The sequence below is a fragment of the Sarcophilus harrisii genome, chromosome 3, assembly GCF_902635505.1.
Source record: "Sarcophilus harrisii chromosome 3, mSarHar1.11, whole genome shotgun sequence".
Lineage (NCBI taxonomy): Eukaryota > Metazoa > Chordata > Mammalia > Dasyuromorphia > Dasyuridae > Sarcophilus > Sarcophilus harrisii.
In genome coordinates this window covers 564,739,193-564,756,421 of record NC_045428.1, presented here as the reverse complement: position 1 = coordinate 564,756,421, position 17,229 = coordinate 564,739,193, and the positions used below count along the sequence as shown (strand labels likewise).

The following is a 17,229-nucleotide window of genomic DNA, read 5'->3' as shown; positions in this document are numbered from 1 at the left end:
TGGATAGAGCACCAGCCTTGAAGTCAGGAGGACCTGAGTTCAAATCTTACTTCAGACACTTAACACTTCCTGGCTGTGAGACCCTGGGTGAGTCACTTAACCCCAATTGCCTCAACAAGGAAAAAAAAAAAAAAAGAATCCAACTATCTATTTTAGAAGCCCAGGTGGCAGAGGCACATTGAGATCTCAAAAGACCTGAGAATTTTCATGCCCTGCAAGCTCCCTTGGCATTGCTACCAAGAATGGAGATAGCTCCATTCTACTCTCCCCTTGTCAGATTTTGTATGAAGTGCTGTGTTCTGCTCTGGATGTCATGGCTTAGGAAGGTCACTGACAAGTTAGATATCGGTTTCATGAACTATGGTTCACGACCCCATATGGGGTCTTGTAACTAAAACTGGGGGTTGCAAAATTACAATTTATTATGAGTAATTTTTTGACTTGTATACCTATTTTACATACCCATACACACCTGGGATTATGTAGAAATTTGGGGGGGGTGAAAAAGGGTCATGTGTGGAAAAAGTTTAAGAAGCCGTGAACTTCTTAAATGTCCAGAGGAAGGCAGCCAATAAAGTCATATAAGGAATTAGGGATATTTAACCTAGAGAAGAAAAGACTCAAGGGAAGCATGATAGATCTGTTCAAATATTTGAAAGGCTATCTTATGGGCCTTGAAGAGCAGAACCAGAAACTATGGGTACAAGTTGCAAAGAGGCCAAAGTAGACTGATGTCAGGAAAATCTTCCTAATGATTATACAGCTGTCCAAAAGAGAAGAGCACTAAGAATTTGCATAGCACCCACAACGTTCCAGGTCCTGTACTAAACATTTTATAAATATTGCCTTTAGTCTTCACAGCAACCTTGGGAGTAGGTGTTGTTATCCCCATTTTATAGGTGAGGAAACCAAGGCAGACAGAGATTAAGTGATTTAGCCAGCTTCAGCACCACCTAGCTGCCTTGAGAGTCTAATGTACTTCCTCCAGAGGTGGTGGGTTCCCCCTCCTCAGAGATGTCCCAGCAGAGGTTGGATGACTACATTAGGATACAGTATATAGGAATTCTTTTTCAACTGTGAGTTGAACCACATGACCATTGAGGTCCCTGCCTCTTTTTATAAAATTGTAATAGTATTTTATTGTTCCAACTACATGTAAAGATAAGTTTTCAACTTTCACCTTTGCAAAACCTTGTATCCCAAAATTTTCTCCCTTTGTCTCCCCTTCACCCTCCCCAAGACAGCAAGAAATCCAATGTAAAACACATCCTCCCACTCTCAAAGTCTGTGATTCTGTGATATTTACTTCCCAGGCTTGTTAGGAGGATCAGAATGAGATAAAGTTTATAAAAATGCTTTGAAAATTCTAAGTAACTCTACAAATGTGAGCTGTTTTATTTTTAATTGTTCCATTAAAGTCGTCTCTTGATGCTTCATTGGGCTGTAGAGATGACTCTGGCTTCTCAAAAACAAGGTCTAGGAAGTCTTTGCTTTTGTTTTTGTTTTTTTGGTCTAGGAGGTTTTTGCCCGCCTAGGAAGAGTTTGTGGACCTAGGGCCATTCGTCTAAGCACAGAGAACCTTATTCCCAGAAGCCGGGTTACACAGTAATACCTTCTTTAACCATGAAATTGTTTATGTGTTGTCTTTCCTCATTAGAATATAAACTGCTTGAACCAGGAGATCATTATACACTTCAACAACAATACTATATGAGGATCAATTTTGATGGAAGTAGCTATTTTTGGCAATGAGAGGATCCAATTCAATTCCAATTACTCAGTGATGAACAGAACCAGCTACATCCAGTGAAAGAACACTGGGAAATGAGTGTGGACCACAACATAGCATTTGCACTCTTTCTGCTGTTGCTTGCTTGCATGTTTGTTTTTCTTCCCAGGTTGTTTTTCTTTCTAAATCTGATTTTTCTTGTGCAATAAGAGAACTATATAATTATGTACAAAAAGAAAGAATATAAATTGCTTGAGAGGAGTTGTTTCTGATGTTTTATCCCTAGAATTTCTATCCCTAGAAATCCTTGTATGGGTATGAGCTTCTTAAGGGCAGAGACTATCTTTCTAATTTTATTTTTATTTCCATTCCTTAGTAGAGTGACTGAAATATAGTGTTTAATAAATGTTTGTTGCCTTGATTTTATGAGACTTCCGTCACCAAGATGTATGGAGAGGGGGTTGTGTTATGAAGTAGGACTCCTGAGGAAGAGGCACTTAGAGTGAAATCGCAAATCCTTGACGTATCCCAAACATGATTCATTATTGCCACTGTGATAATTATGGTTGTTGCTGCTGTTAATTTTCCTGGGAGTCTCTCAGTTATATGCCAGAGCTTTCAAGGGTGACCCGTACCCAAGATATACCTAGGAAATGTCCTTCACCTCAATGTTAGTCCGGGTCAGGGAGGATAAAAATCCAGTGCTTGAAGAGCTTTGTCCTTTCAGGCAATACCAGATAGATGATGTCTTCTGGATTATCCAATGTCTGCTACTATGGTTTCCTTCCAGTATAACTAAGAATTGCCTCAGTGGTTCATTCTTCCTCTCCTCCTCTCCCTATGGTTTCTATGTCCCTCTGAGGATCACAGCTTTTTTTTTACCTTTTTCTTTTTTTTCTGTTTTTAATTTTTAATAGCTTTTTTATTTACAAGTTGTATGCATGGACAATTTTACAGCATTGACAATTACCAAACCTTTCGTTCCAATTTTTCCCTCCTTCCCCCCACCCCCTCCCCTAGATGGCAGGATGACCAATACATGTTAAATATGTTAAAGTATAAATTAAATACAATATAAGTATACATGGAGGATCACAGCTTTTGAGAAAAACAGTCACAAGGCTAATTAACTGTGCTTAGAGTTTCCTCTGGACAGTTCCTCTGGATTCCCAAAGAATGAAGGTGGCCCCAGGATGGACAAGGGCAGAAACCAACCCCCTAAGAGCCAGCATCCCGCGTATCACACACTTCTTACATCAGTTAACTGCTCTCAGCCTCTGAGAAGAACAAAAAGAGGAAATTCGTTTCTATAATAGCAAGCGAGACTCAAGCTAGCCGTGAGAAGCAACTTTCTGTTTTTCAGTTCTACATTTAAATAAACTACTCCGAGAGAGAATCCCTTCCAGTTGTAACAGTTGGTTACTATCATTAGCTCATTTTTAGTTTAGGGAGCTCTTAAGCTCCACTGAATCCGCTCCTGTTTGCCTTTGGGGAGTTTATTGTAAGTGGGAAAAATCTGAACTGCTGAGACCCCAGTTAGGAAAATTCTCAGTATTTAGGCTCGAGATTGGGCCCCCTGCCTAACCCTATATCTATCGTTATTTATCCCCCGGCCTCTTTATAGATCGGGTGAAATTCGGTTTATTTGCAGCTTATGAGCCACGAAACAGCAACTATTCCTGCATGTACGCAGGGACTGGGAAGCCCTGCTGAAGAAAGCGCTTTCCTCGGGACTTCCTTTAAGGGGCCCTCCTCTCGTCTCTCCTCTGCCACATCTCTAGTTTGTTCTAGCGCCTCCAGTTCAGGCACTGAGAGTCTTTTTCCCGCCCCCAATCCCGAGACAGCTTGTCCCTTTTCTACAAATTGCTTAGCGCCCGAGCCCTTTTTCTCACTGACTGACTTTGATCCATTTAAAAAGGTATACAGGCCCTGTTCATATTCCACGAGATCCAATCAAAAAGCCTCCTCGGGCCAAAAAGGATGCCCACCGCCATCACCCGCGGGCAGGCTAGTGAGCCCCCTTTAAGTAAACAGCCCAGAGAGGCGGGGCCTCAAAGGTCAAAGGGCATCTCCTTCTGAGAACGGCCCTTTGCTCCGCGTCATCGATGGACCACGGATCTTCTCTACGCCATCCACGGCCAACCCGTTTCCACTCGAAGACCTCCAGTGATAGGGGGCTCGCTAGCGCCAAAATCGGACTATTCCTCCCAGACTAGTGCAGAAGAGGATGATTTTGATGAAATTTGAAGAGGGAAAAGCAGGTTTAAGAGTTAAAGGAGGGGCCGCTAGGGGGCGCAGTGGATAGCGCGCCAGCCCGGAAGTCAGGAGGACCCGAGTTCCGGTGTGATCTCGGACACTTCACACTTCCCGGCTGTGTGACTCTGGGAGTCACTTAACCCCAATTACGTCAGAAAAAAAAAGAGTTAAAGGAAGGTGAGGTCATTCCTACGCCTCCCGGAGAGGGCCTGCAGGACACAAGGCTGGCGCAGGCCACGCCCGGCGTTAAGGGCTCCCCGCCCCGTCTCTCCGGCCCCGCCCCCCGCCTACTCCTTCCTCATGGTGTAGCCCTGGATGACGCCGTTGAAGTAGGCGGCCGTGTTGCGCTCGGGGCAGAAGAGGATCAGGTAGCACTTGGGCCCGAAGTAGCCCACGCTGATGCCCAGCAGGTTGACCACGGTGACGGCCATGTCGAAGATGGTGACCAGGACGCCCTGGTAGACGGACACGAAGGTGCAGAGGAAGACGGAGGAGACGAAGTAGAAGGTCACGCTGAGCGTGATGAACTTGGCCTCGCTGTAGCTGGTGGGCAGCTCCCTGCCCAGGTAGGCGAAGCCGAAGGCCAGCACGCAGAGCGCCAGGTCCAGGCCCGTGTTGAGCAGCAGGGCCCGGCCGTAGTGGCCGTTGCAGTTGAGCGTCATGGCGCGGGCGTCGTCGGGGTCGTGGCGCACCGTGAGGCCGGCGGGCGTGAGCAGGACGTGGGCGGCCACCACGGCGGCCTTGAGCAGCGTGAGCAGCCCCGCGGACGCGTAGGGCCCGCGGTAGCGCAGCCAGCAGCTGTAGGCGCGCGGCAGGCGGCGCGCCATCTTGAAGACGCAGACGATCTGGAAGGAGCGCACGGTGATGCAGGCCATGCAGAGGGTGAAGCACAGGTTGAAGAGCACCTGGCGGCAGAGGCAGGCGGGCACCGAGGGCCGGCCCACGTACACGGGCACCGCGCCGTAGGCCACCAAAGCAGCACATGACGCCGAAGACAGGAAGCAGGCCCCCGCCGAAGCGCACTCACCGGCGTCCAGCAGTCGGCGCAGAAGACGCCCAGCGCGCCCAGCGTGCCCAGGAAGCCCAGGCCCGCCAGCAGCGCCACCGCGAGGGTGGCCGGCTCCCGCCACTCGAGGAAGCGCAGCCGCCGCCGGAAGCAGTGCGCCTCGCCCTCGTTGGACCACTCGTGCGGGGGGCAGGGCTGGCACTCAAAGTCACCTGCGGGGAGGGGGCGGGGCGGGAGACGGGTGAGGGCCCGGCCCGTGGTGGGCGGCGCCCGAGCGGACCACGCCCTCGCAAACCACGCCCTCGCAGACCCGCCGCTTCCATGGCTCCCCGCTTACCCAAGTCCAAACTCTGCCCCCGCTTTCTGCAGGCGCCCAGGCCCCTCCGGGGCTGTGGCACACACCCACACACGGGCATACATGCACGCTCCCGCCCGTGCTCACTCGCGCATCTCTGTTCCTTTTCCATCCTTGGGAGCCAAGCTTCCATTCCGCCGCCTCTGGGAACGCCTTCTGGGCTTTCCCAAACCCGCCGTGATCCCCCTTTCCCAGGCTCCCCAAGGACTCGCTGCGATACTGATTAAGCGCGACGGACAGAGCGTGCGGCGGAAAGAGGCCTGAGCCTGGGTCAGGAGGACTGGCCGCCCACCGCTGGTCCTTTGGCCCCTCTGGCCTTCAGTGTTCCCATCTGTACAATGGGGCTGATAATACCTGTGCTCCCTACTTCTTGGGGCCGTGGTGAAGAAAGTATCATGGAACCACGCGGGATGCGGAAAGGGGAGGCTCTTCTTCCAACCGGTGATGCTTGGAGTCTCAGAATTTTCCTATAAAACGGGGCCAGCCCCTGCCCAGTGGGCCCCATAGCCACATTATAACCTACTTGGGCTAGTTATGATGAGGCTCCCGTGAGCCCGCAGATAGGGATCAGGATTTCTATCATGTCATGGTCTCTGCACCTTTTCTTCCCCTGCAGAGTGGGCGCAATAATGTTTTCGCTCCCTAGCTCGCAGGGTTGCTTTGTAGAAAGTTTCTAGGGAACTAAGGCACGTCAGGCGCGCGTGACTGTTGTCCTCACTGAGAGGGGCTCTGGGGCCGGCCGGAGGAGGAGTTTGGACAAATTCCCACCGGCCTCCGGGTTGACTTCCATAACGCTCCCCATTTTAATGCCGTGAAAGCTGGAGCAGAAAACGTACAAGTGCAGGAGAAGAAGAAATGGGGGCCTGGAAACTGTCCTGGTGATCACGGGCTGGGGAAAGCACTTGGGGATAGCTCTCCCGCTCCCAGAACCACGCTGATTCCGGCCTTCTGGGCCATGGATCTCAAATAGGCAATAGGACGCCAGCCCACCCTCCCTCGCCATCCCCCAGCCTGTCAGAGGTAGCCGGGAGGGAGGACCCTGGCGCTTCCATCCACAATTTCAGGAGGCTTCCTCCTATGGCTCCTTGTGCCCGCAGGTAAAACCCAGCTTCAGGTTCATCCCATCCCTGCTCCCTCCCACCAAAGCAGCTAAGAGGGACCCGCCCTGGGGGCTCTGGTCTGAGGGCCTGGCTCGCTGTGCCCTGCCTGGGCGTGGCCCGCTGGTAGCAGGAGCCCCTGGGATGGTGGGGGCAGCAACAGGCTCCTACCTGACTGGTTGAGGTAGGTCCCAGCAGGACAGTTGATACACTCAAAGCAGCAGATGTGCAGCCCCATGGGCTTCTTCCGCTGACCCAGCTGACAGCTGTTGGAGCACACGGAGAAGGGAGCCTGAAAGAAGGAGAGAGGGGGTCCTGAGCCTCCCTGCTGGAGTTCTCCCCTTCCACCGTTCCTACACTGAGTGGAGACCTTCATCACCTGGATTACTATGAGGCTCTGATTTCTCTGTCCCCAGTCTCTCCCTTCCTCAACCCAGCCATCCTTCACATATTTCATATATTCTGACCATGTCACTGCCCTGCTCAAATACTATCTATAGCTCCCTATTGTCAATCTGCTGAGCACCTATCTGTACAATCCCTCTTTGCTAGCCTTTATTTAGTACAATATCTCTTCGTGAGCTCTACACTCCAGCCAAACTGAACCATTTAGCTTTTCCCCAATCTCAGCCTGCCCTACCTCACCACCCAAGCCTCCATCTCTCAACTTCCTCATCCCTGAAGGTCATGTCTGTCCCCCATAGATTGCCTCTTTTAGAATGTGCAATGGAACCTGGACAAAATCCTCCAGTTTTCTCTCTTAACAAAAAGCAGGGTTCTGACTACATTATCCCCAAAGCCCCTCTCACTTGTCTATGGGCCAGGTCCCCGGGCACCCCCACTCATCCAGTCCCCCCAGAGCTGACCGAGTTGTTGGGGGTGTTCCAAGAGATGTTGGTAGCCACGTTGGACAAGTACTGCTGGGCTGGATTGTAGAAGGCGATTCTTTTGAAAGGGTCGTGACCCGTATCCCATTGCCACTGAATGATCTCCAAGCCCATGGGTGGATCCCCATTCTTGTCAAAGTAGATCCTGTGGCCCAATAGGGTGAAGTTCACCTTCCGAATCTCCTGGAGCAACTAGGCCAGGGAAAAGCCAAGAGCAAGAATGGGCCAGTGAGCACAAGGAAGGGTAGCCCAGTGCTCTGTCCCATCCCCATGTCCCAGGGTCTGGATCAGTCAGGCAAAAAGCATTTATTCAGCACTTATTTATTCACTGCCAGGTATTCCAAGGAAAGCTGAAGAAACTACACCTGCCCCCATGGAGATCCTAGTATAATAATATTGTATTATAATAAACACACACTATTACAGTAAAAAGAACATTGGGTTAAGAGAAGTTTCAAAGGGAAGGGACATCATGGTCCTGCTCCTCAAGGATAGGAGCATATCTTTAAATCCAATACAAGAGAATTTCCTAATTATATGAGGGTACTAGAAGGGGTTACCAAAGAATAAAAGGGACACATGTAATGTTGGATGCTCCCTTGACCTCAGTTTCCCCACCTGCAGGTCAGCCCTACTTGGTTTGCCCACCGTCCTCTTACTGAAATCCATCCTCCACACTGCTGCCAAACAAATATTCTAAAATACAACTCTGATGTCCCTTTCACTATTTAAAAAAAAAAATCTCCAGATGCATCTACTTTCCTTAGTTTGGCATTGAAGGCCCTTCCCAATCTGGTCCACCTACCTTTCCAGGCCTATTGATAGTTCTCTACTCACCTACCCTAGTCCCTTCACACTGATGGCGGTCCCTTGTGTGTGGCCGCCCATCTCCTAATTTAGCATCTCTGCACCATGTGGAGCTCAGGGTCTGGGGTGAATTGCATTTCCTCCTCATCTCTGTCTCATTCCCAACTTTTCTCAATCCCCTCCCTTCTAAAATTATTTTGTGTTGTTCATTCATTTTACATCTCCAACTCTCCAAGTGCCCATTTGGGGTTTTCTTGACAAAGCTACTGGAGTGTTTGCCATTTCCTTCCCTAGCTCATTTTATGGTTGAGGAAACTGAGGAAAACGGGGTGACTTACCCATGATCACAAAGCCAGCCAGTGAGGTCACATTTGAATTCAGGCCCCGGGGCAGGCTCAAAAGCAGCCATGGTACCAGAGGCCACAATCCCTCAAAGGCAACCAAGCCAACAAGATAGATTTGTTGTTGCCTGATTCTGATGATAATCCTGGGTGCTTTTCTTTTGTGTTTCATTTATGATTCTTGAAATAGAGCTCTGGACAAACCAGGCTTTGAGAAAGCTCTTTGGGATTCAAGTGGAGCTTCTTGAGCATCTTAAACCCAAACCCCTGGCTCTCGGCCATTAGCCCACAGTAAGCCCCAGGCCAAGCTTCACCCGCTCACTGTTCGGGTTTGAATGGCTTAGAGTGAGGGTTAATAGTGATTGTTTCTGCTCTGGACAGAGGGTCTTCTCCTCCAGGACTGATTTTTTTGTTTCTGAGTAAGCAAACTAGGCCATCTTTTCACCCAGACTGAAATCTCTGAATGGAAATCACCTCAGAGAAGCTGAGACCTGTGAAAGGCCCAGGCCCCCCCCCCCTGCACTCAGGGCCATCGCTGGTCATCCTGACCTATACCTTACCACCGGACCCAGATGGCTATGAAGGGCAAAGTGAAGCTGATGACTTTACACAGCCCCTCCCACCCCCCACTCGCACCCAACTCACTTCTAAGTCAGGACATCACCTTCCTGACTGAGGATGAAGGACGAACAACTACAACTTTACAGAGAGGGAAACTGAGGAAGAAAAAGGCTAAGTGATTTTCCTGGGGTCAACCAGTTAGTAAGTGTCTGAATCAGGATTCAGATTCAGGTTTTCTGGCGGCCTCCGAATCCAACACTGCATCCCCCGCACAGCCCTGTGGGTCAGACTTATTGCTACCAGAGATAATAGTTCACATTTGTACAAAACTTTGAGGAGGGCGGAATAATTTCCTTATATGTAAGGTAATGTAAAGGTAAATGCTGGTATTTTCCCTGTTTTGTAAATGAGGAAACTGAGGCTACAAGAGAGGGAATGACTTTGCCAGCATCACGGGACTAGACGGGAGTCCCTGAGACAGGATTTGGGCTCAGCCTTCCCCACGGGTAGCCCCACGGGACGCGCCCCTCGCTGCCGGGAAGGTGCGTCTGTCCTTGCCCTCCATGAGCCGGCTCACCTTCCAGGGGTACACCGTGTCCTTGGCGCAGCCGATAGCGTTGCAGCCGAGCAGGCGGTGCAGGGCGTGGGCCACGGTGTAGACGGCTGAGTAGACATTGTAGGCCACGCGATCCCCAGAGTGGGTGAGGATGGCGTTGTAGGACTTCAGGGTGTCCGGGCAGGTGTCACACTCCTGGTTGCAGGTGGGCCCCGAGTGCTTCTTGTCCGTCTCCGGCCTCCCCGTGGGGGTCTGCCGCACCCTGAAGTCGCTGAAGCCTGGGATGGGGATGTTCTGGGTGCTGATGCCCAGGAAGGTCCCGATTTGCTGGATGCGGGAGATGCCGTGGATGACGGGGTCGATGGACCAGGACTCGGAGGCGATCCACACGTAGCCTGTGACGTTCTGGGAGATGGCCTCCTCAAAGAAGTCATAGAGCGCCAGATCCAGGGACAGCACCACCACCACCTTGGCAGAGCTGTTCTGGATCTTGTCCACTATGGCCTCCAGCCTCCTCTTCTCCGCGGGCATCAGCGTCTTGTTGCCCAAGGGGACAGGGAGGGACTCCTGGAAGGCCACACAGATTTTCTCCCCCTTCAGCTTCTCGTTGAAGAGCTGGCTGTTCTCCCGGCCGTAGTCGTCGCTGCTCGCGATGACGATGACCCAGTTCCAGTGGAAGTAGGTTATGAGCTGGATCATGGCCTTGATCTGGTGCTCGCCACTGGGAATGGTGCGGAATAGAGCCGGGAACCGGCTGTTGTCCCGAAACTCGTCGCTGACGGCGCTGTAGGTGATCTGGGAGGGCAAAGAAGAGCTGCCATCATCGTCCCTGACAGGAGCAGTGAGAGCAGCGGAGAAGCAGGAGGCCTGAGGGGAAACCCGGAGGCCTCCGGCCCAACCCTCCCGATTTACAGGCCCAGGGATGTTCAGGGACCAAGCAACCCAGCTCAAGCCCAGGACTTTTACAGATGAGGAATCTGAGGCTCAGAAGGGTCCTAAAGCTAGTAGGCATCTGAGGTTGGATCGGAAGTCAGGCCTTCCTGAGCCAGGTCCAGTGTCGCGGTCCTAGAGAGAAAGCGCGGCTCACCTGGGGAAGAAGGAAGAGGGAGAGGAAGTTGCTGACGGTGACGACAGACTCGGAGGTGTCAGGGCCGATGACGGCCACCACCCGCGGCTCGTAGCTGCTGTAGTCCTGCTGGATGGGCAGGTTGAAGTTCTCCTTGGCCAGGAAGTAGAGGACAGGCTGGATGTTGTTCGTGACATAACACACGTCCACCATCTCGTAGCCCAGCGAGACCCCGGGCAGCAGGCGGCTGTCGTTATTGATCTCTTCCACAGCGAAGCGCATGGCCTGCATCAGATTGTAGCCCAGCACCTTGACGTCATAGCTGAGGGCAGGGGCAGCCGGGGGGATGCGGGGAGACAGAGAAGAGACAGAGGAGACAGAGAAGAGACGAGACAAAAATAGAGAGACAGAAAAGAGAGGAGACAGGATGACAGAGACAGGCAGAGAGACAGAGGAACAGAAAGACAAAGAGAAAGAAGGAAAAAGACAGGGAGAAAGATAAACGGAGAGGGGGAGAAAGACAAAAAGGAAGAAAAGCAGGAAGAGAAGAAGGAGGAAGAGAAGGAGGATGAAGAGGAGGATAAGGAGGAAGAGGGAAGGAAGAGGAAAAGGAGAAGGAAAAGAAGAAAAAAGCAGAAAGGAGGAGGAGACAGAGAAGACAAAGATAGAGACAGAGAGAAAGACAAGCAGAGAGAGAAAAAGAGAGACAGAAAGAAAGAAAAAGAGAGAAAAAAAGAACAAGGAAGAGGAAGAGAGACAGAGAGAGAGAAAAAAGAGACAGAGAGAAAAGAGAAAGATTGAAAGAAAGAGAAAGAGAAGTTGGATCAACCCATTCTTACTTTCTATTGTAAAATGAATAGAGTACCCAGAGCACCAGCTATCCTGAGGAATTCTGACTTTTTTTTTTTAATCAAATCCATACTCCCCACTAAGACCCCCATCATTATTTTCCTCATTTTCATCCCCATCCTCACTTCCACCATCCCCATCCCTGTCCCCATCTCCACCTTCACATCAACATTGAACTCCACTTTTATTATTACCATCAGCACTTTGACCATTGAGGACTCTCACACTTCTCCCCATCACCATCCTCTCCTTCATGATCCCCATTTTCACCATCAGCATCACTCTCCCCACTTTGCTCCCACTTTTTGCCAGTTCTGTCCCCCTCACTGCTACCACAACCGGCACTTTCAGGCTCTCTCCCTCACATTCCCATGACCACCATTGTCACTTTCACGGCCGTCACTCACCATCATCAGGACACCCCAGTGATCAATTGCCATCATCCACATTCCCATCAGCTCTTTCCTGATGCTTCCAGTGCCCATCCCCACCACTCTTAACCTCTGCCCCCCATCACATGCACTCACTCTTTGCACCGGGGCACCTGCATGTAATTGAGATGAGCTATGCCCTTGATGTTGGCGTGGAGGGTGAACAATCCCCCCAGGAGGTAGTCCCCAGCCAGATGGAAATCGGAACTCTCGCGGACCTCCACCGGCATCACCAGGAGGAGAGGGAGCATCCAGAAGACAGTGGTCCCCATGGGTCTGTCCTGTTCTTCCTCACCACCTTCTGTACCCAAAGGGGTCCAGGTGCCTCTGACTGGGACAGCCCCATCCTCTCTTTATTTGAACAGCTTCTAAGAAGTCCATTTACATAGTCATGGAAGAAAGAGAATAAGCAGGTGGGGCCTGGACAAGAAAGGGGAACTAGTCTGGGATGGGGAAATGAGGAATCTCCCGAGACCCAGAGTCATGGACATGATTGTGCTGAGGGCAAGAGGATGAGGAGGGGGCCAGGAAGGGAGGGGAAAACTAATGTTCTCTCTTTGAGAGTGTGTGTGTTTCTGGGAAAGAGATAGAGAGCATAAGACATGAATTCTGACTGGGATCTGTTTTCTTTATTCTATAGAATGTCAGGGCCTGGAAGAGAGGGTGTCAGAGCTGGGAGAGCCCTTAGAACCCAGGAGATCAGAGCCGGGAGAGCCCTTAGAACCCAGGAGGTCAGAGCTGGAAGGGGCCTTAGAACCCGGATGTTGTGGGCTGGAGGGCCCTTAGAACCCAGGGAGGTCAGAGCTGGGAGAGCCCTTAGAACCCAGGGAGGTCAGAGCTGGAGGGCCCTTAGAACCTGGGATGTCAGGGGCTGGAGGGCCCTTAGAACCCAGGAGGTCAGAGCTGGAGAGCCCTAGAACCCAGGAGGTCAGAGCTGGGAGGGCCCTTAGAACCCAGGAGGTCAGAGCCGGGAAGGCCCTTAGAACCCAGGAGGTCAGAGCTGGAAGGGGCCTTAGAACCCGGGATGTCAGGACTGGGAGGGCCCTTAGAACTTAGAATATGGGCCTTTAGAACAGAACAAAAACTAGGCTAGGCTAGGGCCTTAAAGATCATTTAATCCAATTTCCTCAGTGACAGGGGTGAGGTTCAGGGAGGGCAAATGATTTTCCCAACATCTCCAGGCACAGCCCACTTGTCCTGGAGAAGAATGTCCCCCCTGAGAAGAGAATTGCACACTTCCCAAGTCTTCCCTGAATGAGCCCCAGATTCAGAAGGAATCAGCCTGGACAGCCAAAGGGGGAGATAATTAATTCTCTTTTCCTCCTTCCCCATTGGAGGGGGACACAGGGCCTGCGGGTGGAATCTCGGAGGTGGCCGGCCTGAGAATGCTGCAGCTTGTCTGTCCCCAAACACTGATGACCCTCCTCCAGCCTCCAGCAGCTGAGGGAAGACCCTCAGGCTGGGGGCGGTGGGGAAGGGCCGGTGACTGCAGCCGTCTCCCTGATCGTGGGCCAGCAGAAGCATGTTTCTAGGGGTCTGGGGGTCTGACACCCCATGAGAGTGAAAGCTCTGTGAGGGCAGGAGCCCAGGATCACAGATTTGTGAGCTCGCTTGGTCCTTCATTTCCCAAACTCAGGAAACATGACCTAATGCCTCAGTTAGCAAGTGACCCCTAAAGTAGCTTTCAATCCGTGATCCGAAATTGCAAACCAGAATTCAAGCCCAGCCACGCCTGGTGCTGCCATCGATTCTAAAAGGAGGGAAATTTAGAAAACTCCCCGACTCTGTCCTTGCGATGAAGGAGACCTGCCACAAGATGGCACCATTTACTCCAGCCTGGGCACAATGGCCCCAACCCAGACTTACAGCCGTTGCAGAAGTGGAAGGGACTTTAGGAATCTTTGAATCCAGTGACCTCATTTTACAGATGGGTAAACTGAGGCCCAGCCAGGCGAAGAGAATTGCCAAAGTCAAACAGGTGAACCGGGGCTCACACCTTTCCAAGAAGGCAAAGGGCTTTGGGTCCATTTCAAAGAATCAAAATGTCAGACCTGAATCTTAAAGTAGAACCTTAGCCCCCCTAGCTCTGACATCCTGGGTTCTAAGGGCCCTCCCGGCTCTGACCTCCCGGGTTCTAAGGGCACCCCTAGCTCTAACCTCCTGGGTTCTAAGGGCCCTCCCGGCTCTGACCTCCTGGGTTCTAAGATTCCTCCCAGCTCTGACATCCTGGGTTCTAAGGGCCCTCCCGGCTCTGACCCCCTGGGTTCTAATATAGAGACTAAAACTTTAGAAATCACTAACCCAGCTTCCAGTTTTACAGATGATTGTTCATTGGTTTAGTGCAATTTGCAGCTGCTGTAAGACTTTAGAGAAAGGGAGATTCCTACAGCATGGGATGAGCCAGGAAGGTTACCTGTGGCAGGCAGGACCAAAGCTGGACCTTCAGGATTTATTGTTCCAGCTGGTGATCACAGACCTGGAGGAGGGTACCAGGAAAATCCAGGTGAAGCTCAACCCATAAAAACGAGCAGAGGGACCATTGGATGTGCAGCTGTATGAATCCTGACTGTCACCTTTTAGCTGTAGTATGTTTAATTCTTCCTAAGTCTCATCTTTTTTTTAAGAGAATTGGACTGAATGGTCCCTGAGATTCTTTCCAATCAATCAATAAGTCAATCGACAAATATTTGCTTGAAGATACTCGTATTGCACAAAGAATGAAACAAGCCCTACTCAAAATTCTCCCAGCTCTGAACTCCTGTGCTCTAACACTTGCTCACAGAGAGGTAAGCTAGGTTTTCTCACTTGTGTTGAGCTTGGTATTGTTTTGTTTTATATTTTGTTTGTTTGCTTTTTTAATGGAGGTGATGTGGAGGATGGGTGCTTCAGAAATGGTTCTGAGAACTGCCTTTGAGAACTTAGAAAACACTTTCCTTCCAACCGACCCTCTGGCCCATCATCCTGGCCCGGGTAGCCAATCCACCTCCATAGGCAAACAGTTGCACCTGGAGGCCTCTATCCTCCAGTTGCCAGGCAACAGAAAGTCAATGCAAAGTGATGGGGAAAGAGGAAGGGGGCGGGGTGCTGAGCCAGGGAAATGTGAGGGTTTGAAAAAGCCAAATCATTTGCCTAAGGATTTGTTTGTCATGATACTAATGGGAAAGAATTTCTTCCTGTTTATTTTTAGCAAAAGGCAGTTTGGGGTGAAGAAAGGAGATAGTAGCCATGAGCACATGATGAGAAGATGGGACTCGTTGGGAAAAAAACCAAAAACCCTGATGTTGGGAAAAATTGAAGGCAAAAGGAGAAGGGACGGCAGAGGATGAGATGGAGCAATGGTGTCATGGACACAACTACTATGAACGTGGACAGATTTGGGGAGACAGTGAAGGATAGAACAGCCTGGAGCTCCAGACTAATCACTGATAAGTTACAAACAAACAAAGCCACCTTCAGGTCGGACTGTGGGACAGGAGGGCCCATCAGAGTGCATAGAGGGGAGCAAGGGGTCCTAGCTCTTACTTCTCCTACCACCCCAAGCATCATATTCATTTTATGTAGAATTGGAAGGGAGTCTTTTGAGAGTTTATAGAACATCCTCCCTTCCACAAAGCCTTGAAGGACTGGAGGCTGAAAAAAGAGTATAGATCTTCATGGGATCCTCAATTGCACCAGCTGGGAATTGGGAGGGAGTCCAGAAACCCAAACCTGAATGGCTCTCCCCTCTATAACACCTTCCAATCCAATGTGGAGTAAAGGGCTCCCTCCCAAAGCAGCTCAATCCACTCTAATCATTAAGGCAGTTTCCCTCACATTGATCCTAAACCTGTTTTCACACTTCAATTCATTATGGCCCTGGAGCCAAGCAGAAAGAGCATGGAGCTAAGAGCTGGGAGCTGGGAAAGGGGAGATGGTGTGTCTTGTACAAGAAACAGCAAGAAGGTCAGTGTCCCTAGATTGTAGAGCACTCAGAGGAAAATCACGTTAAGCCTTGAACATGGCCACTCCTCCCCTTCCTTGCCATCAAGCCTGGAAATTGGGTTTTAAAAAGAGCCCAGAAAAAAGTCTTGGAGCTTTTTGGACTATGGATTGGAGAGGGGGAAAGCATGAGGCAAGAACATCTGGGAGGAATTGCCTCTTTCCTCCTCATCTCTCGCTTCTGGCTTCCCTGGTTCCCTTCAAGTCCCAACTATAATTCCACCTTCTACAGGAAGCTTTTCTTGAGCTCCATGAATTCTAGTGCCTTCCCTCTGTTGATTATCTCCAATTTATCCCAAATACAGTTGTCTGCTTGTTGTCTTCCTCATTAGAATATAAGCAGAGACTGTCTTTAAACTTTTTTTGTATCCCCAGTGCTTAGTACTTACCTGGAACACAGCAGGTGCTTAATAAATGTTTGTTGATCAGTTGATTTCCCCTATCCTTGCAGATCTCTCTTGAGCTTTAAGTTTGCACCACATCCATCTGATCCAAGACCCCTCCTGTACTTTCCTTTTTCATACTTCTTCCAATTCTGCAGAAGCCTGTTCCATGTGGTTAACCATTCACTAGGAAATGGCCCTGATCTCCCTTCCATGACTGATACAAGAGTCCATTAGAATAAATAGGAAGTGATTCTCCGTATAGGGGGAGATCTGAGTTTTTTTGGGGGGGTGGGGGGGGAGGGAACTATATCAATAAAAAATGTTGAGTTTTAAGAATATAATAATAAGCCCAGTAGAGTATAAGCTCTATGAAGGCAGGTACTATTTCATTTTTGTCTTTTTTTATGCCCAGAATCTAAAGCAGTGCCTTATACAATGTGGTAGTAAATAGCTTTAATTTTTTATTAATTTTTAGTTTTTATTAATTTTTAATATTTGAAATATAAACATTAAAAATTTTAAAATAAATATTAGTAAATATTTGTTAAATCAGATTGGATTTAGAAGAGAGTTTAAATTTAGGGAGTAAACAGCTAGTTTAGAGAACTCTGAGAATAGGAAGTGGGTTTCTGGATTGTGGCTTAAAATACTCAGATAAATTCCTGGACTAAGGGCACTTAACAAGGGCTGATAAGATAATATTTGCCTGTAGTGTTATAAATCTAATCAAGTGGATGTAAAACAGAAAAGAAAGAGGAAAGAAAAAATGAGCCCTTATATGTCCAACAAAGCGCAGTTAGGTGGTGTAGTGGACTGGGAATCAGGCAGATTCATCTTAATGAGTTCAAACCTGGCCTCAGACACTTAGTAGCTGTGTGATCCTGGGCAAGTCACTTCACCCTGTTTGCCTCGGTTTCCTCATCT

At 49.8% G+C, this 17,229-nt stretch overlaps 1 protein-coding gene across 1 annotated transcript; it reads right to left on the bottom strand.

The window, feature by feature from the left end:
- Nucleotides 1-2,757: 2,757 nt before the first annotated feature.
- Nucleotides 2,758-12,321, bottom strand: TAS1R2 (taste 1 receptor member 2). Its single transcript, XM_031962747.1, is given in 7 exon segments — nucleotides 2,758-4,959; nucleotides 4,962-5,203; nucleotides 6,615-6,735; nucleotides 7,310-7,522; nucleotides 9,617-10,390; nucleotides 10,683-10,983; nucleotides 12,038-12,321. Coding segments are annotated over 7 exon segments (2,514 nt in total). The 5' UTR covers nucleotides 12,214-12,321; the 3' UTR covers nucleotides 2,758-4,272.
- Nucleotides 12,322-17,229: the final 4,908 nt, after the last annotated feature.